The 25,170-nt window shown below is 45.9% G+C and overlaps 1 protein-coding gene and 1 long non-coding RNA gene across 8 annotated transcripts in view; one reads left to right on the forward strand and one right to left on the reverse strand.

The window, feature by feature from the left end:
* SDK2 (sidekick cell adhesion molecule 2) overlaps positions 1-25,170 on the forward strand; it is a 446,383-nt gene that overhangs the window by 407,648 nt on the left and 13,565 nt on the right. For 5 of the 7 annotated variants that reach the window (XM_053295774.1, XM_053295769.1, XM_053295770.1 and 2 more), the window contains 7 exons: positions 2,250-2,387; positions 3,673-3,834; positions 5,138-5,263; positions 13,771-13,935; positions 14,096-14,236; positions 16,853-16,991; positions 17,102-17,249. In XM_053295774.1, the coding sequence (XP_053151749.1) occupies positions 2,250-2,387; positions 3,673-3,834; positions 5,138-5,263; positions 13,771-13,935; positions 14,096-14,236; positions 16,853-16,991; positions 17,102-17,249 (1,019 nt within the window). The remainder of the gene's footprint in view (positions 1-2,249; positions 2,388-3,672; positions 3,835-5,137; positions 5,264-13,770; positions 13,936-14,095; positions 14,237-16,852; positions 16,992-17,101; positions 17,250-25,170) is intronic. The other 2 variants (XM_053295771.1, XM_053295772.1) reach the window with 1 other exon arrangement.
* LOC128344840 (uncharacterized) lies at positions 19,707-23,141 on the reverse strand. The gene is made up of 2 exons (XR_008316087.1): positions 23,055-23,141; positions 19,707-19,880 (listed from the first exon to the last, which is right to left on the reverse strand). It is a non-coding gene; the product is annotated as an uncharacterized LOC128344840 (long non-coding RNA).

Below are 25,170 nucleotides of genomic sequence, written 5' to 3' on the forward strand. Positions count from 1 at the left end.
GGGCCCCCAGTTGAGATCAGGATCGTGTTGTGGGGTAGGGTTAAAGCACCCCATCTCCGTTGCAGTCTCAGTCCATGGAGACTTATTTTCTTTAAAAATAAAACAAGCACAGAAGCACCCACTTCCTATAATGTGTAGCTTGACCCTTATTTTCCCTTTTCTAGTTGATGCAGCTCCCTTGATCATCCCTTCCTCTTCCCTCTTATCTCAGCCCACAATCTCCTCTATGTCCTATGCTTTGCCTCCTTAGTTCTAAAGATGTGACTCCTAGCTCTCCTATGGGCCCAGCTACTTATAAGCTCAGTAGTGCAGACTCTTCCATATCATGGTGATTGTAGATTAGATCAGCGTTTCCCAGTCAGTGTGCTGTGGCACACTAGTATGCTACATGGCAGTGGCCTGTCTGCCATGCTGACTTGCTCTCAACCAGCTCCAAAAGCAGGGAATTTGAAGCTGACTTGCCCCATAATGCACCAGGAAGCTGCATAAGGGAGCTCCAAAATGGAGGCTGATCCACAGCGCTCTGGCGACAGAAGGAGGGCTGCAGGTCTGAAAAAGCCTTCAGGGTCCCTGCGCTGAAGGCTTTGCACAGCAGACCAAGCTGCACAGCAGACCAAGCGCAGAGCAGGGAGGGGGGGAATGATTTTTGCATCTCTCCCCTCCCTCCAAAAGTCTTGTTCACTTCTCTGCCTCAAGAACGTATTATACAAGTGGACCGGGCTTTTGGAAGGAGGGGAGAGATGCAAAATTACTCCTCCCTCCCTCCCCCTCCACACCCAAACCTTCAGCACAGGAACACTGAAGGCTTCTTGCAGACCTTCAACCCATTGCAGCCCTCCTCCTGTTGCCAGAGGGCTGTGATCATGTTGACTGGGGAGTTTAAATTCCCCACTTCTGGTGGGGACACACCCTTCCCAATGCAACTAGGGGCAAATGGGGGTGTGTGTGTGACTACGAACAAGAATAAAAAGGAAGGGAGTGAAAATAAATAAATAAGAATATTGTGCAGTGGCATTGCCACCACACAAAAATGTTCCTGTGTTGTGGGGGGAGGGCAGTGTGCTCCAATATTATCCCCCCCCCCCCACCCACCATATAATGTGCCTCAGATGACAAAAACTGAGAAACACTGGACTTGATCAATCACTTTGAAGGCAACAAAAAGAGTGCACAGGGAAAATCAAAGGTACTCATCCAACCAGAGCAGGAAAAATGCCCTCCTTTCTCAACCTTAAAAAAAAGGAAAGGGGGATACTTTGCCTAATACTTTCACCTAAAAATAAAATTAAAAAATGAAGCTGTCAGTCTATGCATGCAGAGGTTTAGTATCGCTTTCTCTAGGATTTAAAAAGAGACAATACTCTGCTTGAGTCATAACACTTCTGGTATGCAAAACATTTTACAATGATTAGTCTTATTGGCCATGTGCTTCTATAGCGCCACTAGTATGCAGACTGCTTTATATTGATCACTGCATACATTTTCACAAAAGTGCCATTGTGTGGTCCCAACCCAAACCCATGTTTGGGGAATGCAGAGGGAGGATTAACAAGCAGTTGGGAAAGGTGCTTAACTCTTCCCATTCCTATCAATTTCCTTTCCTGAGAGTGCCTCTCTAGGGATGTTTCTTCTCCATCCATTCTTACTTCTGGTTCTAGAGTCTGCCAGTGGAAGGCATTTGCAATGAAGAAACAGTGTGTAGGGGAAGGGTTAAGTACCCTTGTTCTATTTGCTGGTTCTCCCTTGGAAATGCCCCTCCCAGCCCTGCCTTATGAGGGAAACATAGATTTGGGATCCCCCAAGGTTCCCTTTTAACTATAATGTTACCTCAATATTCCCATTTGACAAATGTGAACTTGCCCATGCCCACTCCCTCAGCGAGTTAATGGCTGAGTAGGGATTTTGATTTCCCAGCCCAGGTTGTCCACTGTACCCCACTCAGTTTTTAAGTTCTTAAGCCATATGTTTGCCTTCCTTTGCTCTTTCATAGCTGCTCCTGGACCACATACTTACACATCTCCTCCCATTCTGCCATTCTTCCTTGTTCTAAAGCTTGCTTCAGTTCCTTCTTTGGCTGTGCAAAATATCACCAGTATTCCAAGACTGATAGAACATTCCTCATTAGATTGGCCTTACTTTTGGAGATCAGCAGTGGACAACAATGTCACCTCCCTCCATAAGGCAGTGGTGTCAATGGGAAAACATTGCATCTGCCCCTATTTCTAACTCCTTCCTTTCTCTCCTCACAGCTCCCAGCTCACCAGGCATCATCAAATTCAGTGAGCTCACCACCACCTCTGTGAACGTGTCCTGGGAGCCGCCACTCTTTCCCAATGGAATTCTGGAGGGCTATCGGCTCATCTATGAGCCCTGCATGCCTGTAGATGGTGAGGGGGCTGAGGGAGGGTCTCTTATGTGTATGAATAAGTGACTTCATTAAAACAAAGCATTCATAAATCATCCATGGCAAGCTGGGTTAGGAACATAGGAAGCTGCCTTATACTAGGGGTGTGCAGAACCAGTTTGATTGTGAACCGGACCACCACAGACCAGGCCGGTTTGAGCAGTTTGATCACGAACCACTTTGAACCGTTTTAAGCTGGTTTGTTGAACTGACCAGCCCAGCCAATCAGTTCGACCAAATCGGTTTGCATACCTGCGGTTTAGTTCAAATTTGGTTCAAAATCAGACCGAACTGTGCCAAACGGTCCATGTACAAGCCTATCCTTTGGTCCAATCTAGCTCAATATTGCCTACACTGACGGGCAGCAGCTCTCCAAGGTTACAGGCAGGAGTCTCTACCAGCCCTACCTGGAGATGCCGCAGAGTGGACCTGGGACCTTCTACATGCAAGCAAATGCTCTACCGCTGAGCTATGCACCCATCCCCTAAGGGGAATATTTTACAGTGCTCATTTGTTTCCCATCCAGATACAAACCAAGGCAGAAAATGTTTGGCAAAGGGGACAAGTCATGCTTGCTACCACCAGCTCTCCTTAAATTGTGACCATCAGATCTCAATTTATTCAAAGAAAAATGCTGCCTGTAATCCGGGCCCATTGACCTGCAAACCATATTTCCTAATCTCAGATATGAAGGCCAGCAGTAGATACTCAGTGGGAAAGACATTCCACACATTTCCGATACACATTTTAATTATTATTCCTCAGATTTTAGGCACTGAAAATAGGCTCCAAATAGTACATTTGTGGCTGACTGGGTATTGTTTATTCAGTACTGAATGATGCTATTCAACCATATGTTCTTTTGTTGTACAAATGGTCTTTTTCTAGTATGATGATTTTTCTATCTCTTCAGTAAGCTGAGAAATTAATATTTTCCAATTAAAATGCTAATTAAAAAATAGGTTTCAGGCTCAAATGGCTGTGTTGCCTTCTGCTGCCACACAAAAGGGCCATGTGTTATTCCTCGCTCTACAATTGGCCTCTGATTCAACAGCAGCATAGACCCACTACTTGATATTAGGGCATCTTTGAGGACAAAAATGCCCCTAAGCCACAAGAATGAAGAAAAGTCTCAGGGGGTAGACATTGATGTGCTGGGGCAACATAGCTTCGATGTGAGTCCTCTGGGTACAAGTGGAGATCAATAAGGTTAGGTGTCTACTCTCTAAACCTTACCTCTCAGTCACCCTTACCTTCCAATCCCCCAGGTGTCAGCAAGATTGTAACAGTGGATGTGAAGGGAAACAGCCCCCTGTGGCTGAAGGTCAAAGACCTGGCAGAAGGCATCACTTACCGGTTCCGGATCCGAGCCAAGACATTCACCTATGGGCCAGAAGTAGAAGCCAACATCACCACAGGGCCAGGGGAAGGTACACAGACTCATACCAATTTTGCAAATGAATGGATTTAGTTTCCCCTTGGGTGTTTTAGTGGGATAGCACTAAAACAGGAGGAGGAGAAAAGATGCCACAGAAATAAATGTACCCATATCAGGGTGTTTTCCATAACAATTGCTCTTCTGTACTGCCCCATCTGCACTGATCCTGCTCATCTCTTGCTGCTTGGACTAACATGTGTCACTACAGAGATTGCCACACTCTCCATGTGGCAGGCACCAGTGCTTTGAAGAAAAAGAGATGCCAGAGCTAGGTTCTGTCTAGAAACACCACCCTCTGACATAGGAGCCTTCTCCCTAATCTAGTTACCATCTAGGGAAATAAATATAATTTGCACCCTGCCCAAGGGTACTTTCTTCTGTTCTTACTTCATATGTTCCAAGACTGAGTCACTGAAAACAGATATCAAATCCTGGTGAACCGTGGCACAAATTAAGCCCTTTCAGATGCACTGAATGGGCTCACCCAATACTTGAAAAACCCGTTTGGAAGCCCCCTTAAAAGCCAAACTACAAATGTATTTTCAGCCTTATATGCTTGCTTGCTTTTTGTTAAATATCAGCCATTTTAATATAACACGTTGTTTAGCCCTAAATGTTGATTAGCCTTGAACATTTAGCATTTAGTTTGATATCCTGGATGGTGACTTTTCAGACTTCCTCAGCTGAGTCCTGCCTGTTGGGAAATCATCCAGGAAAGAATGTAAATTTACACTACATCTTGCCAACAGGTAGAAGTGAGCAAGAGGGAATGGGTCCAACGCAGTTTCTTGGATCCTTATTCAGCGTCATTTGAGCCACCAAATGTTCTGACAAAAGTCAAGTAAAGGAAAGAGGAAGGAGGCTAGAGCTGAGCTGGTTGAGGAGCTGAGAGGCTGGATAACTCTGGCAACTAATGGGAGAGGCAACTTCCATGAATGTAGACATGGAGAAAAAGACAATGCAAAGGTGTACTTGTAGCCCTGAGCTATGCAAGAATCCCCCTTGAACACTAGTTGAACACTCCATCCTAACCCACCCTTAAGAAGTCCTGCAATGGGAGAGGCCACATGGGAGCAGCAAATTTGATTTCTGTTAAAAACTTCTGTCTACTCAATCTTTGGGTGCAGCCATTGCCGAGTGCCATTAGCAGTTGTTCCTTTTCAGGGCTGGTGCTAGAGAAACGGCTGTCTCCGCTCTGACCCTGGAAATAGTGAAGAAATGCTTCTGGTTCTTTGCTTCACTGTCCCAGCACACAATTTCACTATTTACAATAATGGCTCTTGGTTGCTTTCCAGGTGCTCCAGGTCCCCCAGGTGAGCCCTTCATCTCCCGGTATGGCTCAGCCATCACTATCCACTGGTCGAGTGGCGATCCAGGCAAAGGACCTATTACCAGATATGTTATTGAGGCACGACCTTCAGGTACCAGTGCTGTGCTCAGTCCATTCCCCTGACTGACCCAGGCATGCCATTTGTTGCCATGGAAACAAACCACCCTTACTAAAGTTGTGCATGGTGAAGTGAGTGGGGCAGGAGGGAATACAGCAGTGACTGAGATGACTGACAGCTCCTGCCCAGCTGGCCTTCTAGATAATGTTTCCAGCAGGGCTTCATTTCTAAAAACAAGAGGCACAAGCATTTTTAAAAGCCAGCCCTTCCAGTGTGGAAGCTTTTAGTCCTAATCGCAAATATGTGGTGGGCTGATTGTACTTCTTCACCACTAGCTACACTCTGCACATGTTCAAGAGTTTTCTCTTTATTAATCTGACATGTGTTCTAGGGCTGTTAACCCAGTCATAGCTCTGAAAAAGGAAGGGAAGAAAGCCTAGAGAAAGGAGCAGCTGGTCATTAGGGCAGTGTTTCTCAGCATCTCCCAGCTGGGACGTGCTCTGTGCTGAATTAAAATGGGCAACACACCTTTACACTTACCATAAAAAAGGTCTGCTTTCTCAGAGAAGAATTGCTCACTCAGAGGAGACTACACCCAGTGTCTTTAGGTGACATGGAAGAAGTGGGGCGAGGAATGGATGATGGAGGCGACTCACCAAGCGACTCACTCTCACAAAACCTGGAAGTGGCCCTGTCTGTCTCCCGATGTATGTCAGTTTCCTCATCTACCCCGCAGATCATTTATAACGATGACTTATAGCTCAGTGCAGGCAGATTGTCTGCATCTGGCCAGAAGTCTCCTTTGGGGATCTACTTGAGGGAGACTCTCTACCCTCAAGAGGATGCTCTGAACCATAAAACCTACTGCTCCCTCCCCTCTCCCTTTTATAAGGTAATAACTCTGGGGAATGTACTGTACCGTTGGAGGGGGTGATTGATGAACCCGCAGGCCAAGAGCAGGGCAGATGCAGAGGGATTAATCACTTGGGTGCTTTGAAATGGACTCTGGCTTGCTTTTTAATGAGGCTGCCGTGAGTAACAGCCTCTCGGAGAACACCGGACAGAGCAGATGGTGCGGCACGGAAGTGCTTGATTGCCACAAAGGCCTCGTGTGCCTTAATGGGGAGCAACATGAGCTGAAGGAGTCCAGTCCCTACCCTCAGGACATTTTCATTCAGACACTAAAAGCACCTCTGAGCCTTTCTTGTGCTGTTCCTTTCTGCGTCTGAATGTTGCTGATGCAGTACAGAAAGCAAAAGGGAGTCAAGTCAAATGAAGATTCAGCCAATGTAGGTTTTATATTCTAATTATAGAAAAGCTGTGGTGGGGTGGGGAGAAGGAGGGAAACATGCAAATTGTACTTTTAGTCTCCTATACAGAGAGTGATCTAGGGAGTTTAATGTACCTAGCTTTGTTTTCTGACCATTTTTGCCCCTATTACAGTATCTCTCTCTCTCTCTTTGGAAACTTACTTGCTTGCTTACTTAACTTCAGATAACTTCAGCTGCCCAAAAGACTCGTGCTCTCTGCTCATTCCCCTTTACTGCCCCTTGTAGCTGGCTCTCCCCGCAAGCCCACTTAAATAACAGGAGGTTTCTCTTTTCCTTCACATTCCTTTCTCCAGCTCACTTTTTCTGTGAAGGCTTTGCTGGAGCCCCACCCCCTACTTCCATCCCCAGCTGCAATCAAGTCTCCCTACATGTGAGCATTTGCTCACATTCATCCCTTGTTCCTCTCCCTTTCTCTTTTTCCCACTATCATACTTTAGACTGTGAGCAGCACCTCTGGCCAGAAACCTGTACTTTGCTTGCCCTACACCCTACTCTCTTATGGGAAGAGAGCTGGTCTTGTGGTAGCAAGCATGACTTGTCCCCTTAAGCTAAGCAGGATCCGCCCTGGTTGCATATGAAAGGGAGACTAGAAGTGTGAGCACTGTAAGATATTCCCCTCAGGGGATGGAGCCACTCTGGGAAGAGCATCTAGGCTCCAAGTTCCCTCCCTGGCTTCTCCAAGATAGGGCTGAGAGAGACGCCTGCCTGCAACCTTGGAGAAGCCGTTGCCAGTCTGTGTAGACAATACTGAGCGAGATGGACCTATGGTCTGACTCAGTATATGGCCGCTTCCTATATTCCTATGTACACAACAGCCTTGTTATTAAGCCCCACACAATAGCAACTCACCCTCTCCCAAAATGTACTTGCCAGCTCCATGGTGTGGCTGGTGTCCTGTTTTGTTTTGTTTTGTTTTGTTTTGTTTTGTTTTCATTGTGCTTCTGCTGGCAGCAGCTTCCACAGTGCCTGAAAAAGGAAGAGAGCTGGTCTTGTGGTAGCAAGCATGACTTGTCCCCTTAGCTAATCTAGGTTCCAAGTTCCCTCCCTGGCATCTCCAAGATAGGGCTGAGAGAGACTCCTGCCTGCAAACTTGGAGAAGCCACTGCTAGTCTGTGTAGACAATACTGAGCTAGATAGACCAATAGTCTGACTCAGTATATGGCAGCTTCCTATGTTCCTATGAAAATCATAAGAAAGTGCCCAGTGGCTGGCTGCTGCTATTGATCACTATGACTGACATACTCCACAGCATGAAATGCTTTTTGCAGTGTGGCAATTGTGAAAATGCACTCTTGCATAAACACAGTTGCACAACAGTGCAGCCATTATTGTCAGTGGGTGCCGTATCGCACAACTTGTTTTTTAGATAGATGGCTAAGATAAAGTTTATTACAGTCATAGACCAGTTAATCTTTACATTTTACAAATATTCGATTAAGTAATGCAGGCTTTATGAAGCTTACATACAGTAAAACAAAATTTGGCCACATTAACAGTCATCCCAGGTTTAAAATTGGACAGCAGATACTCCAAGTAAAATAGATTAGTGTGGCCCGGAGAATTCTTTCGCAAAGGTAAAATAAACTTAGAACGACTATCCCTATAAAATTCACAATAAAGAATTACATGAGCAGTGGTCTCTATTTCACCTGCACCACAGGAACAAAAGCACGCCGCATAAGGTGTCCACTAGTATTTTCCCTCCAAGACTGCTGTAGGAATTACATTGAGGCGGGCCAGGGTCAATGCTCTCCTAAATTTAGATACTAGAATGTTATCTAAATAATCGGATTTAAGATTAAAACCTTGAGGGCCTATATATAGCCCTCTTGTCACGCGTGCAGATTCCTCTTGCAGCTCTATATCTAGAGCTCGTTGTTTGATAAATTGAATAGCCTGATCGAATCCCGGCCCTATAAGTTCTTCCTGGGATGTACCAAGATGATGCAACTTTGTTTTTAATGCTGTTTTCCATTTGGGTGTTAAGCTATCAGCTAATATTAGAGGGGCAAGGCCAGTAGGAAAAAATACCAGGTTCAACCAAAATTTGATTATACACAGCCAAATTTTCAGCTTTAACGTGGTGACCCCAGCCTCTCTTCTGAAAGCAGCATTAGTAACAGCACAGGGAACTTGGAGAATAGCCCTTAGAAACTTTATCTGGATTACTTCCAAAGGAGTAAAGTTGCCATAAGGGCCAAGCTGTGCACCATAGAGAATCTGAGAGTATACCTTTGCGATAAAGAGTTTAATGGCCGCTGGAACAAAAAGGGCACCCCTTGAGAAATGAAAAGACTTAATGGCATTTGCCGACTGCTGTGCGCTATGAGCGACAGTATTAAGGTGGGCTTTACGACCCCCACTAAAGTGGAAGGCCACCCCAAGATATTTAAACACCCTCACCTGTTCAATTCTTTGCCCATTTATAGCCCATATTATAGACTTGTTTTTTTAAGCTTGCACAAGTGCGCACTTGCACAACTGCATGGACATTGCCTTGCAACATGCACGTAACATTGCAGCCAAACGTTTTGATTCTGCAGTGCAACAGGAAATGACCCAAGGTCATTTCCTGCCTCATTTTAGACTAATCAAGGTAACAACTGCTGCCGGAAGCACTACACTGACTCAGGTACTGCAGAATCTGTCATCATCCACAGAGGCACACTGAAAAACAGTTAACAAAAGGAGAGAAGGCCTGATGTCACCACTCATCCAAATATCAACTCTAGGTTGCCAACCATGACCTGGCAAGTGCCTAAAGACAAGCCTGCCATAAAGAGCCATGTGCATTGATAGCATTTCATGAACATAAATAATAAATATAATGTCACTGAAAGAAGTCTGGAGAGAGGAAAGGGCCATTTGATTTTTAGGCATAATGCATAGTCCTTTTGGTGAGACAGGTTCTCTTGTCTCCCCACAAGCACTTACAAATGCCTCTGTTTCTGTTCAAATGCATTATTAATTTCTGAAGCACTCTAAAAACATGAAGTGCTTTACAAAACTTATGTCATTTTCGTTTTACTGGCAATATTACGCGTGTGGCAGTGACACTTGTGGCATTGATTAGCTGAGGTGGCTCAGTGTTCAAGGACAATAACTTTTTCAGTCCAGCTTCAGCAAAGAGAAAATGGTCCCTTTGGCAAGGATTAATACCTCTCAAGGATGGCTGAGGATTGGGAAGAGGTTACAGGAAGTTGGGGAACTAAGGGGCCGAGAGCTGAGAGGCATGGAAGCTGGAGGAAGGGCACAGATTAGGCAGTGGACTGAATAACAGGACTTGGTGGAAATGTAGGTTCAGAATGATGCTTGAGAAGTCAGGAAACTGAGGTATGGAAAGTCTAATCAGAGATGAGGGTCTGACAAAACTACAGAGTGCTTAAAACCAGGAGTTAAAACCAGTGTGTGCTACAATGCAAAGTTGAAAGGAGTGCCAGAGAGGAGGGCCAAGAGAGAGGCTGGTGAAAGGAAGGAACAAAGTAACAGTTGGCTGAAAAGCAGAGGTCTGAGGAATTCTTTGGCTACTGGCTTCTAATTCATCTTCACAGCCAGGTAGGCAAAATCACACACCACTAATGTATCAGGGATTTGAACTCTGAGGGTCAGTGATATATATCCTCTCTTCCAGAGTGCTTCTGGAGCATGGGCAAAGCAGAGACACTTTGCCCTATTTATTTGTTTGTTTGTTGTTAGATTTTTATACCACCTGTCATTAAAACAATCTCAAGGCGGTTTATAAGACATTTTAAAACAATATAAATCTAGATTAGATTTGTATTTTTATATTCCAATTTAATATTTTTGTGTCCCGGTTGTTTTAAGTTGGAAAACATCCCGATTGTTTTAAATTGGAATATAAAAATACAAATCCAATTAAGAGATTAATTAGGTCTCTAATTATAAAACATTCACAATGAGACCATAAAATACAGAGCAGCAGCAACAAAAACAATGCTCATATAAAAGCCTGGGTAAAAAGCCAAGATTTAACTTGCTTTCTGAAAACTGTGATGGACACTGAGGAGTGGATTCCTACCCACCCCCTCCACCCCAGGAGAGCATTCCAAAGTCTGGGGCAATAACTGAGAAGGCCCTGTCCTGCATGCATGGCAGCCAAGCCTCCCTCATTCCCTGATGACCTCATCGTGTAGACAGAAACCCTTGGGAGCAGGCGGTCTCTCAGCTATTTTAGGGCCCAAACCATTAAAGGCTTTAAAGATCAAAGCCAGCACCTTGAATTGGACCTGGAAACAAATTGGCAGCCAATGTAGCTCTTTCAAAATGGGTGTAATATGATCCCAGCAGGCAGCTCCAGATAAAATCCTAGCTGCTACATTTTGCACTACCTGCAGTTTCCGAATATTCTTCAAGGGCAGCCTCACATAGAGTGTGTTACAGTAATCCAGCTGTGACATGACTAAGACATGGCTAACTGTGGCCAGATCTGCTTTCTTGAGAAAGGGACACAGCTGGTGCACGTGACGAAGCTGTACAAAGGCACCCCAGGCCACCACCTCTACCTGAGCTTCCAAAAGCAGAACAGGGTTAAGCAATCCCCTCCTCTTTCAAGGGGAGTGCAACCCCATCCAAACTGATAGGATCCTCTCATCCGGATTGGCTCTCCTACTGACCAACAGTACTTCCGTCTTGCCTGGATTCAATCTCAGTTTATTAGCCCACATCCAATCCTCCACTGCCTCCCTAGGATCAGGTGATGATTGATTGATTGATTGATTGATTGATTGATTAAGTGCCATCAAGTCGGTGTCAACTCTGAGTGACCACATAGATAGTTACTCTCCAGGATTATCTGTCTTCAACTTGGCCTTTAAGGTCTCTAAGTGGTGCATTCATTGTTGTCATAATCGAGTCCATCCACCAGCTGGTTGTCCTCTTCTTCTCTTTTCTTTAACTTTTCCCAGCATTATGGACTTCTCAAGGGATCTGGGTTTACACATAATGTGCCTGAAGTATGTGTATGACGTATGAAGTTCAAGCCTGACCAGAATTTGTGAAAATTCTGGATTGATTTGTTCTATGATCCATTTATTTGTTTTCCTGGCTGTCCATGATATCCTCAAAAGTCTTCTCCAGCACCAAAGTTCAAAAGCGTCAATACTTTTTCTGTCTTGCTTCTTCAAAGTCCAGCTTTCGCATCCATAGATTGTCACAGGGAAAACCATTGTCCGAACGATTCTAATCTTTGTAGGTATAGACACATCATGGCATCTAAATATCTTTTCCAGGGCTTTCATTGCAACCCTACCAAGTGTTAGTCTGCAGTATATATCTTGACTGCTGGATCCTTTATTGCGGATGGTTGATCCTAAAAGGCAGATAAGGAAAGATAAAGCTGAGAGCATATTGCTGACAACTCAGTCCAAGTCCCTGGATGACCTCTCCCGGCCAATTCATGTAGATGTTAAACAGCATGGGGGACAAAACTGGGACCCCACAGGCCAATGGCCAAGGAGCCGAGCAGTAGTCCCACACCACCTTCTGGACGCTCCCCCTGAGAAAGGACCAAAGCCATTCCAAAGCAGTACCTCCAATCCCTATACTTGAGAGGTGGTCCAGAAGGAAACCATGGTCGATGGTACTGAACACTGCTGAGAGGTCTAGCAGAACCAACAGGGACACACTCCTGTCAAGCTCCTGGCATAAGTCATCCACTAGAGTGACCAATGCAGTTTCAGTCCCATTTCCAGGATGGAAGCCAAATTGAAAGAGGTCTAGATAATCCATTTCATCCAAGACCCTGCAGCTGGGACGCCACCACATGCTCTATCACCTTGCCCCAAAAGGGAAGGTTAGAAACAGATCTATAGTTGTCCAGGTTGGAGGGATCAAGGGAGGGATTTATTAATAATGGTTTTACCATCGCCTCCTTGAGGCATGGTGCCCTCCCTTAATGAAGGATTGTTTATAGCCTCCAACCATCTGCCTGTACCCTCCCTGGCAGATCTTATTAGCCATAAAGGGCAAGGGTCAAGAGCGCACCATGTTGCCCACACACTGCCCAGGATCTTGTCCACATTCTCAGGCTGCACTAACTGAAAATAACCCAACACAATAAGGCCAGATTGTTCCTGAGGTACATCCACTGGTACTGCCAAAACCCTGGTGTCCAAATCAGCATGGATGCAAGCGACTTTATCTGCAAAGTGACATGCAAACTGATCACAACAGGCTGTAGATGGTTCCTCCACCATTACCTGGGGGCAGGGCGGGATGTATGGAGTAATGCCTTTGTTACACAAAACAGTGCTGCTAGTCTGCACTGAGCAAATGCAATGGAGGCAGAGAAACAACATTTATTTGCCACCACCACGGAGTAGTCCCTAAAATGGGCTGTAGCCAGTGTTCGGTCGGATTCATCACAACTCTTCCTCCAGTGCCATTCCAGCCATTGTCCATGTTGTTTCATTGCCCTAAGCTCCAAGGAAAACCAAGGAGCAGAATGGGCTCTAACCAAGGAGCTGAATGGGCTCCATCCAAGCCAGAGAGGGTGTTTAAGAGCGACGGTGTCAATAGCCTGGGCTGTCTCCATGTTCCAGAGATTCACCAGGGCCTCGACAGAGTCAGCAGCTCTGGACACTGGAAACTCCCTGAGGGCTGTCTGGAAACCAAGTGGATCCAAAAGCCTCTGGGGGTGGACCATTCTAATTGATCCACCACCCCTGCAAAGGGTAGACGGAGCAATCAAACTAAACGCCACCAGGTGATTATCTGTCCATGACAAGGGAGTTCTCTCAAACTCCCCCACCTCCAGATCATTTTTTCCTGGTCAGCAAAAACCAGATCCAGAGTGTGTCCTGTCACATGGGTAGGGACCAATACCAATTGAGATAGGCCCATGGAGGCCATGAAATCCTGAGCCATACCTAAAAGGGGGTCCACAGCACGGACATTGAAGTTCCCCAAGATAATAAGCTTGGGGGGACCCCTCCAAGACCATCCCTGCTTCTCAGGTAGGGAGACTTGAGTGTGCAACAGCACATATGTAGAGGGGCAGGAGGAGTTGCATGTGGGCCCCTGTTGCCTCCCTAGAGTCCCTCTTTGTCTGTGTGCTTTGTTATTCAGGATGTCAGTCAACTTGCAAGAATTTGGGCATCATGTTCATGTGTTTTGTGTGCAGTGTATGTGTGGGTGGTGGAGATACATACATGCACTTCCTGTTGCTACTTCACTGTGTCTCTCTTCCAGATGAAGGGCTCTGGGACATTCTTATAAAGGACATCCCCAAGGAAGTCACTTCATATACCTTCAGCATGGACATTTTAAAGCAGGGTGTCAGCTACGACTTCAGGGTCATCGCTGTCAATGATTATGGCTATGGGACACCCAGCTCTCCCTCCCCATCAGTCTCAGGTAACATGCTTGAAAGTACATCATTCCCTCAGGTCATGTCTGACCAGTCCATCTCCCATCCACCCTGGAGCTAAGGCTACAGAAATAATGTATATCTGTTGTAAGGTTGGTTTTCAGAGGGAGGGTACTTGACTGCTCTCTTCTACCTGCTGTTTTGCAGCTCAAAAAGCCAACCCCTTCTATGAGGAGTGGTGGTTCCTGGTAGTCATCGCTTTGGTGGGACTCATCTTCATCCTCCTACTGGTCTTTGTACTTATCATCCGTGGGCAGAGCAAGAAGTATGCCAAGAAGTCAGACTCAGGTTGGTGCCAGTATCATCCCAGGAGTCCTAATTAAGGATTGTACATCTTGGAACTGATTCCTTTTAAGGGCATTGAACCAAAAGGGTGGAGAGACTTCAGTAGAGGCTTTAAAGATGCATCTTTTGAGCGATGTATGAGCCAACAGCAGATGATAACACAGTAGGCTCCAGTGGTACAGAGCCTTTAGATTTGTCCCTTACCATCCTCCTCATTCCAACCAGGAGATCTCACTCCTCTCTCTCTCTGGAACCTCCTGGCACCAGACACACTCCTCAAGCCATGGTCTAACCATTAGACCATTATCTTGGAGGTTATTTTCTCCTGTCCTCTTTTCCTGCCTTGGTCTCCACCCACCACTTCTTTACAGTGTAAAGAATGGCCAGGATTCCTGGATTCCAGTAATCCATCCTTCCCAGTAGTACTGTTCAGCTAGCTCTCTCAGCGATACTTTTCCAAAAAGGTCCCCCCCCCCATTATGGAGATGACTAAAAAATGCAAAACTTAGCTTTGCCTGTCCTTTATGCTCTGAGAGTTATCCTGAGAAGTCCTCCCTCAAGGGCCTGAATATAGGATGTTAAAGGGGAAAGTCAATGGCCTCGTTGAGGCCACTCCAAGCTGACATTTAAATAAATGGCTTCATGCCTTTATCACTGCCAGAGGCATCCACAGATCTGGAAAGGTCACCAGGGCAAGGGAATGTGGCTGTGTTTGCTTTGCTTGAATTGTGAGGAAAATAGACCTTCCTCTTAGATAAACACACTGGAAGAAGAAGGGGGAGTGTGTGCAGAATAGTATTATTGAGAGCAAGGACTTGTAAGGATTATTCTCAACAATGAGGGCTGCTTCATGTAAGACATTTTCCTTGTATGGATGTGCACAGCAGTAGGGAAAGAGATGTGTGTGTGATCTTGTGTAGAGCAGCTTTCAAGCACTTCAACATGTAGCAGACAGAGTATTTCATGCATGATAATGTGCACAAGAGTTTCTTCTTCCCTACTTCTTCTATAACCATGTAAGGAAAGTGCCATGTGTGAAGTAGCCATGCCCTGCAGACTTATGAATACATGAAGCTGCCTTGTATAGAGTCAGAACATTGGTCCAGAGAGTATCATCTTCATCTGCTCTAACTGGCAGCAGTTCTCCAAGGTCTGAGACTGAAGTCTTTTCCAGCCATACTAGCTGAGATCTTTTAAAATGGAGCTACCAGAGATTCAACTTACAACAGCCTTCTCCATGCAAAGCATTTGCTCTACCACTATGGCAGTGGTGCACTTGGTAGTTTTGGAGCCCAGACCTGAAGGGCTTCAGAGCCCGCCCCTGTAAGCCCACCACCATCGCAAGGCCCCTCTGTACAATTTTTTTTTAAACTAAACCTGCATCTTGGGGGCCTCCGTCCAGATCATATTTTCCTCCATCCCGGGCGTCTTTGTAATGACCCAAGCAGCAGGCTATGGTGCGGGGAGCCGTGGGCAAGCTGTTGGCTGCAGCTTGAAGAAAGCACCAGCCCCCTTGGGCAGTGGTGCACCTAGGGCAAAAAGGAGCCCGGACCTGAAGGGCTTCAGAGCACCCCCTTGCCGCCACCGCTAGTCCCCCCATTAATTTTTTTAACCTGTGGCTACTGCCACTGCTGCTCCTGGTGCCGGCGGGGGGTGGGCCTCCAAATGATCAGGAGCCTGAGCCCCGCCACTGCACCACTTCCTCGTGCCCATCCCACCACTGCCCCGCAGCCGCCGCTGCCCCACCGATATTTGTCATCCTCACCGCTGGGGGTGGGTGGGGTGAGCAGCCAAGTGGAGCAGGCCTCCCCCCAGTGGTGGCGGGCCGCAGACGCAACTGATCTACCTGTTGGTGGGCGCACCTGCGCAGTGAGTATTGAGCATTGCATGCCCATGACATCATGGACATGTGATGCTGCTCACTGTTCAGGCGCACCCGCCGACAGGCAGACCAGTTGCTGCATCCATGGCCTGCCGCCACCTCCGGGGGGAGATCTGCTCCACTCAGCCGGTTGACCCAACCTGAACCTGAGATTCATATTCAGGATCTGAAGTTGGTTTGACCATGTCAGGTCCATGTCTGGTTGGTGCATTGCCAAGTGCAGACTAGTGGGAAATCTCGAGTTCATATGACATACTCTGCAGGAGCATGCATGCCAGGGGAATTTCAGATTCCCATCAAACTAACATTGGACTGATTGCGAGAACCAGCCCATAATATAATAAATAATAATTAATAATAATTAATAGATAGCTACTCCTAGAACATAAAGAGTGTGAGAAGGATACAGGGACAAGGTGTGCTCTCCTTAATAACTCTGAAAGGAACATCTCATGCTTCTTGCTTTTGTTACCGTGAGCTTAGATAGCCACAGAAGGCTCTACCTGTGGTTTAGAGGCGGAGTCTGAATCCTTCTTTTCTGTTCTCGCTTAAGAAATGTTTTAATACTGTTGTTTTTATTGTCTCCCTCTATCGCACCACCATTTAAACCTAGGATGGCCTTCCCTAACACAATTAGAAGGTTTGTTCTATTTGGGAAGAGATTTAGCAGCTGGTGCTACCCATTGAAGTATCCCAAGGTGCTGACTTCTCCTGTTCTTCTGGCTTTTCCCCCCAAGGGAGCAACTCCAAGTCGAATGCACTCGGTCATGGGGAGATGGTCAGCCTGGATGAAAGCAGTTTCCCTGCTCTGGAGCTGAACAACCGGCGCTTGTCAGTGAAGAATTCCTTCTGCCGGAAGAACGGCATCTACACAAGGTACCAGAGTCTGCCAGAGCAGTGGGAAAATGGAGAAGAGGGGGGCGCCTTAAACTTGGGAGGTCCACTCTCCCACACTAAACACTTTCCCTTTCTGAATGAAATCTCAGAGCTTCCATGTCTCTTCCGAGGTCTCCACCACGGCCCAGCCCTGGCTCCCTGCACTACTCAGATGAGGATGTCACCAAGTACAATGATCTCATCCCAGCTGAGAGCAGCAGCCTTACGGAGAAGCCCTCAGAAATCTCTGACTCACAGGTGAGCCAAACTGGGAGTTGCTGGGAATTGAGATGCTTGGGTCAAAACAGACCAAAATGTACTAACGATGCCTCTGGGAAGGTACCACTCCAGGTGAATCAGAGACGGGGTCTTCTCATGACTTTAGAAGGTTTTGCAGGCACAATAGGCTTTGCTGCAAATACACAGAAGCCAAGTGCTGTAACACGGCATCAGGGTTGACATTGCTAAGTAGCTTCCAAGGCCCCTCAGATGGGCCCACGATGGATCACTGATCCTTTGTGCTCATAGCCTTCATATGGTAGTGGCAGAGCGACTCTCAGGGCCCACAGTTTGCTGAGGGCCCCCTAAATCCTAGAATGGCCCTGCTTGGCGCAATGACATCATTGTGTCACCTTGCCACAGGAGGCTTCTGCACATGCACAGCAAGACCTTTTATTTCAGTGATGTCGCTGAGAAAGCCTGAGCCTCTCAGAAGCTGCAGGATAGTGATAAGTTTACTGCTGGAATTATGGGCCCCAGACTGTGAGCCCTTTTGGGGCAGGGAACTATCTTCTTATTCCTTTTGCTACATAAACCACTTAGAGAACTTTTTTTGGTTGAAAAGTAGTCAATACATAGTCTAAATAATAGTGGCTGACATTCTCCACAGGGTTAGGACAACAGAAGCAGCCCTGCAGAAAACACAGAAAGACTGGATCTTAAGACTTGAGCTTTTTAACATCTACATGAAACTGCTGGGTGAGACCATCAGGGGATTTGGAGCAGGGTGTTATCAATATGCTGATGACACCAAAATCTATTTCTCCATGACATCATCAGGGAATGGCATAGCTCCCTTAAATGCCTGCTTTCAGGCAGTAATGGGATGGATGAGGGATAATAAATTGAAACTTAATCCAAAGAAGACGGAGTTACTAATGGTGGTGGTTCAAAATTCGAGCGACGTGATAGAACTTCCTGTTCTGGATGGGGGCTGCATTCAGAACAGATACATAGTTTGGAGTGTTTCTGTGCCCAGACCTCACCCTGGTAGAGGCTATGGCCAGGAGCACTTTCTATCCACTTTGGCTGATAGGACAGTTGCGTCCATTCCTTGAAGATAATGATCTCAAAGCTGTGATGCACTCACTAGTAACTTCTAGGCTTGACTACTGCAATGCACTCTACGTGGGGCTGCCTTTGTATGCTGTTCAGAAACCTCAATTAGTTCAATTAGTTCAAAATGCAGCAGCCAGATTGGTCTCCAGGGTTTCTCAGAGAGACCATATTACTGTATGCCTGTTTTAAAACAGTTGCACTGTCTGCTGCATTTTGTTTTCATATGTTTTCAGGTAAATTACAAAGTGATGGTGATTACCTTTAAAGCGCTAAATGGCTTTTGTCCAGGTTACCTGGGAGGGCACCTTCTTCAGTATGATCCCCACTGCACATTAAGGTCATCATTAGAGGCCTGTCTCTGATTGCCGCCAACTTGTCTGTAGGCAACTCAGGATCAGATGTTCTCTGTAGCTGTTCCTGGGCTCTGGAATGCACTCCCTATGGATATTAGAAGCTTCAGAGCTTTAGCAGCCTTTAAAAGAGCTCTTAAAAACTTATCTTTTTCTCCTGGGCTGTAGTAATTACTGAAATGATTTTAAACTGGTTTTAATTTTATTTATTTTTTTAATGAGTTTATTTTTTCCCCTGTTTTTATATTTGTGAATCGCCTAAAGCCATCTAGGTGAGGTGGTATAAAAATCAAATAAATAACCAGTCTTCTGCAGCAATAGCAGAGGTGAAGGAGGGGGCGTAATTTTCACTACTCTCTCCTCCCTCCAGATCAGGTTTTCACATGCAGGTATCTGTCCCTGTGGGTGACGCACCCTTCAGGGACAGATTCCTGGAAGTGAAAACCCGCAATCTGGAGGGAGGAGAACAGTGAAAACCATGCCCTTCCCCTCTTCTTCGCCTCTGCTGGGACTGCAGAGGAAGAATGGAGCACACTTAAGCTCCCGTCTTGTTGTGTCTCCCACAACAGGCTACCTCTGTTGTCCTAGCCCTGTGGAGAATGTAAGCCAATAATAATGAATCAGAAACAGATTCTGAAATGGTAAAATGGCAGAAGTTTGGTAAATATCCATATAAAAACAACTGCTGAAGCTTTTCTGAAGCAGAAGTATTTGCTTACACATATCTATGAGACACATATATTAGAGTTGCCAGCTGTCCAGCAAAATACCTAGTCTGGCCTGGTTTTTGCTCTGGGGCTAGTTGCCAGAAAAGCAAGTGGCAAGGTGCTTTTTCTTCCCAGAACTTGTTTGTTTGTTGAGCTAAGCAGATACCTTTGGGGCCTCTGGCCCCAGCTCCTGACTCTGCTCTGGATTAAACCCCCAAGCCTCACCCAGATGCCAGACTTTTTTTTATTTTCCAAAGTCGGCAACCCTAATACACATATACCTCTGTGTAGCTGGCGGTAGCCCTACAAATTAAAAGATGTGGTATAAATTTCTGTATTGTGATATCCACAAAAGAATTTCCATTTCTCCATGGCAATGATGGGGAGTGGGAGGAGGTCTGAGGCCAGAGGAGGCAGTTCAAAGGATTTATAGGCCTCAGAGCAAATGCAAGTCCGGCTTCCATCCTGAGGTTTGGAGGGTGGGGTTCTTCATCCTGTCAGTGGATTAAAGTACGAACTTTAGTTTGTGTAGCATGAACACCTGACCCAACAAACTGGTTAAATAAAAACTGTTACTTTCCCCATTGTCCAGCCCCTTGTCAATATGCTGAGCTTGCTCTCCTCTCTTAGAGGTCCTGAGGTCATTTTGAGGGGGAGTGGGTGCTGGGACAGGTGCCACCCAGGCAAGAAAATGTGGCCCTTTTTACTAATGGCAGGTTGAATTTATCTAAGCAAGATGCTAATCGGAAAAGATTTTTCACTCATGTCCCGGATGAGTTGGGATACTAGACAGCCAACCTGCCTAGTGCAAATCTGAAGATGTATTTGTTCCTCTTCATCCTTCTGGAGAAGGATGTGCAGATTAGAGAATCCAGCAGGGGAGAAGCAGACAGACATCTGCCTCAATCTACCAGCCAGGATTGGGGCATGCTCAGCCTTACAGCTTGGCCTTTCTTCCCCTTGCCCTGTTGCCAGTAGCAACAGGCACTAGCAGTTCTGAGGTTGACAGGAGTTGGCAGTCCAGCCAGGCTAGAGCAAAATGGCTCCTTTGTCTTCTCCTTGGGCACAGAGCCGTTGTCAAATGGCCTGGCCAACAACTGGCACCCCAATGCAATTAGACAGGCACAGGTCATGGCAATGTGTCCAATGTTGCAACTACATCTAGGTGTAAATCTATCCAGGACTAATTCCTAGCCTCTGACAAAAGAGGGCATGAAGAATGGCTTATGAAGCACTAGGAAGCATGGTTCTCAGATCTGGCCAATGACCCAGCAGAAGGCTAAAGAACAGCTAGAAGTTCCATGGCTCCGTGATTGGCTACTGCCAGTGGATGCTCCTTAAGGCTATCATGCTGGGCACTAGAACTTCCAAGGGGCCCATGTGTTATGCAGACATGATGCTGCCAGGTTCAGCCCAAGAAAAGATGGCTGACCTACTGTGCAACATTACACCCTCAGTGGGACGTAACATTTGTACAATTGCCATTATATGTCATGTCTGCACTGTCACACAAGTCTCTGCAATGTTTATGCTTGTGCAATGGTACAACTGCATAAACATTACATTCCACTGTGTGCATAACTCTATGCAGTATGTCAGCCAGTGTTATTAATCTGAGATTTATAACCAAGAGTGGGCTAGACCCAACCCACTGCCTATCATAGCAGAATGTTCAGGTAAGTATAAAGGCATTGCTTCAAAACCAGGCTCTTTTCCCAAAATGAGCATAATCATGACTATGCCAGTGACAGTGGTGTGCACGTTATATTAAGAAACAAGAAGTTTATTGTTTTTTTAAATAGGAAGGAGGACTAATGTAAAATCTAAATAAACTAACCGTGCCATTGTATATACATATACTTGGAAGTAAGTCTTCTGTATTCAACGAAACTTACTTGCAGGTAAGTTAGCAAAGATCTTCAGTGCTAAACACACTGAAAGAAAGTCCCGCTGGCTTCAGTGAGACTTGTTTTATTCTAAGCAATGGATTGGATGCAAGTTCCTTTCCCAGGATCACAGAGGGAATATATAGTGGAGCACAGGGCAGAAGCCAGCTCCCCAATGTTGTCTTTAATCCAATGGCATATTTAAAGAGCTGCTAACTTTCCTGTGGCTAGGAGGCACACCTTTGGGGAAGCATACATGTCCTGGCTCTGTGCATCTGATCATTGCAATCCACACAGCTCACATGCAGCTCATGCGGATCCACAGTATCCACACCGCAGAGCAGGGAAATATCAAGCATATTTGATATTTGTGTAGTCAAACACATGTGATGCAGGCCATATGGGGGAAGAATGCACAAAAATCACGCAACATGGAGTTTTCTTCTATATTTGGGGTACTGTTTCTGGCTGTACTGCAGGTTAAAACGCCAACTCAGGAGCACAGGATCTTTGTTCTGTGGCAATGTGCTTTTTGCCACATTTTTCTATTCTCTTCTCTTCTCTTCTTTTCTTTTCTTTCTGAATTGCATGATGTTGAGGGAGAGAGTGAATCTTCAGAAAGACCTTGAGGTTGTGCACATGACCTTGTTGGAGAGGGTTGGTGGGGAAGCAGGCTCCTACCTGCCTCCCTGCACACGATTGCCCTTCCCTTACAGCTCTGCCACTCACCATGGCACACAAGATGAGCCATGGCAAGTGGCAAAGCCAGGAGCTAGAGGAGTAAGTCCTCCGGCATCCCACAATGCACTGCACCAGGTGCATTGGGGGATTCCTCCGCTGCCGGGCACTCTTGCCGCCTGGCTTTGTGCATGCTTGGGCTGCAGGCAGATGATTGTGCATACAACCAGGGACTGACCACAGAAAAAGCCGGGGTAACAAACTTCAGCTACCCAGTGGGGCAGCACCAAGACCAGGCCCAATCCAGGTGCTCCAAACAAGCAGTCCTAAATGGGTAGGACTGTGCAAGGGCTGCTCATGTGAACAGCTTCCTTAAGACAGTGTTCCCTCTAACAGGGATTCCCAGATGTTGTTGACTACAACTCCCAGAATCCCCAGCTGCAGTGGCTTTTGCTTAGGGAGTATGGGAGTTGTAGTCAACATCTGGGAATCCCTGTTGGAGGGAACATTGCTTAAGAGATATGCGTTTCCAAGAGTGTTCACCTGTAATTCAAGATGCCTGAAAATCCTTTTGCATCCTATTCAGCAAAAGTATGATCCTAACTAACTTTCCTTTCCAAAGCACTTTGGAACATGAATGTGAGAGACTGGGTAATAGGATGGTCCACCCACCAAGCCTGGCCAAAGTCTCCAGGAATCAGAAGCCCTCTCCAAGTAACTATTGAAGCAATCCTGGAGATTTTAATAACTTGATATTATGACACATATTGGGAGGTGGGGAGTCTCCAAGACTAGCTGCTGCCAGAGTTGGTAACCCTTGCAGTCTTAAGATTTCAACCAGATATGCATGAAGGCCCCATTTTGATCCTGAAAGCTTTTTGTCTTGTCCTTGCTGCTGCAGCCCTGCATATCTCTTAAGACAAGGAGCCAGCCCGCTTCTCCTCCCACCTTCCCATTGCAGCTCTCTTCCCAATGCAGCTCTCATTTCCCTCACTTTAGCCTTGTATCTCCCCCTCCCTCTCAAAGTGAGAAAGCAAACTCCCCTTTCTCTTTCTCATTCTCCTCCTCCTCCTCCATATCCTTATGCCCCAGTAAAGTGAGTACCTTTGAGGCAATCTGAAGAGCTGAACTGGCTGAAAGCTGCCACTTGATCACTTCCCTGGCTGGCCTCATGAATGGTCCCCATTGTGCCTCTGCAAATGGAGAAGCTGAATTCAATTAGGGAGAGCAGAGCAGAAAGAGAGTTGAAGGGAGGGAAGTGAGCCAAGCCTACCCCATCCCACTCCACTCAGAACATGTTTATTTACGGTCACAGACCAAAATTTAAGGCATACATAATAATACACATATGATATAATAGTAATATATACAGAGATCTAATATTATCTCATCCTAATCCCACTCCACTCTTTTTTCTCCTTCCCTCTTAGATAGATAGATAGATAGATAGATAGATAGATAGATAGATAGATAGATAGATAGATAGACATAATATTATGTATATATAAAAATACAGATGTTCACAGAGGGAATATCTGGTTATTGACTGATTATGTATTTTAGAAATAGGGAAAGGGTAGCTTTAATTGGCACACTAAGGATTAAAAAATTGAGATTTTAGGGGTTTCTGCAATCTGAAACTGCCAGATTTGATATGAAAGGATATATCACTCAATGAGTTTTTTGGTTTTTAAAAAAACAAATGCAACTTTTTATCACCTGCATTTATATGGAGCATTGTGACTGTTCCATGAGCTGGTAAAACTTAGGGAGCATGAAAAGTGAGAGATGAAGGTGAAGCAAAAAATTAACCATAAATTATTACCCTTAAACTTCTGAGATTGTGTAGCTTGGTCCATTCAACTTTCAGAATTGGCAACTCAGCCAGGCTATTCAAAGGAAGGCTGTCAGGATTCTTTCCTAAAGGTTTGGGGGTTTGTTTTTTTTACCTTTGCTAAGCAAAAATAGAGAGCTAGCCCTGTGTGCTAGACAATAAGGTTATGCACACGATCGCATGCAGGGGTGGGTAGGGGGGAGGCTTTGCCAACTTAACTTCCCCCCAGACGATTAGCGGAATGCTGCTGGGAGCATGTCTTGCACTCCCAGACAACCCACACTGCTCCGAGCAATGTGGATCTTGGGAGGCCTGGGCAACAGGGTCTAAGCAGGGTCTGCTTGATTGCATATGAATGGGAGACTAGCACTGTAAGATATTTCCTTTAGAGGATGGAGCCTCTCTGGGAAGAGCATCTAGGTTCCAAGTTCCCTCCCTGGCTTCTCCAAGATAGGGCTGAGAGAGATCCCTGCCTGCAACCTTGGAGAAGCCGCTGCCAGTCTGTGTAGACAATACTGAGCTAGATAGACCTATTGTCTGACTCAGTATATGGCAGCTTCTATGTTCCTATGTTCCTAACATGTCCCAACTTCCAGGAATCCCATAATGCACTGTGTGATGGGTGTGGTGCATTGGGAGATTCCCCCAGGAGGCAGGCGCTCTAGGCACCCATTTACGCTCCAGTCCGCTCCAGTTACAAGCAGTCCAAGCATTCATACTGACCTCGTGCTTTTAACCTCGGCTAAAGGCCAGGGTAAAAAGCAGGGGCTACTAGGCTCATTCCTGATGATGTACACAAGCAGCCAGCTCAGGCTAGGCCTCACTAGCTTGGACTAGGCTGCTCATGTGAAAAGCCTTACTAAGTGTAAATGGACTGAGAATTCGAGGTGAGTGGGAAAGGAAAGGGGAGTGTGTTTCCTGTAACATGCAATAAAGATTATATTCCCCACATTTCTGGCAGTTTCTTCTGGAGAGGGAAAAGCAGAAAGGAAGTAAGTGGAAATGAAGCACTTCCCTCTTCGTATAAAACCTAAAGAAAAAATGAAGTGTGTGTGCATTAGGATTGTCAATTGATCATGATATTTTAGGTAATGAACATTTGGCAAAAAGTCAAATTCGGATAAATTTCATCCTAATAATAACCACCCAGAAACAAAAGTTTGGGCGGTATACAAGTTAAATAAATAAATCTTATTTCCCCAGGAGAGATGCCCCTTTGAGATTGAGGGAAGTATCCTATAAGAGAGTGGTTGGAGTGCTGGATTAGGGCCAGTGAGACCCAGCTCACTGGGCAACCTTGGGCCAATCACAATCTCTCTCAGCCTGACCTATCTCACAGGCTTGTTATGAGGATAAAAGCAGGGGGAGAACCATGTGCAATACATG

Source organism: Hemicordylus capensis, chromosome 2, assembly GCF_027244095.1.
Source record: "Hemicordylus capensis ecotype Gifberg chromosome 2, rHemCap1.1.pri, whole genome shotgun sequence".
NCBI classification, from domain to species: domain Eukaryota; kingdom Metazoa; phylum Chordata; class Lepidosauria; order Squamata; family Cordylidae; genus Hemicordylus; species Hemicordylus capensis.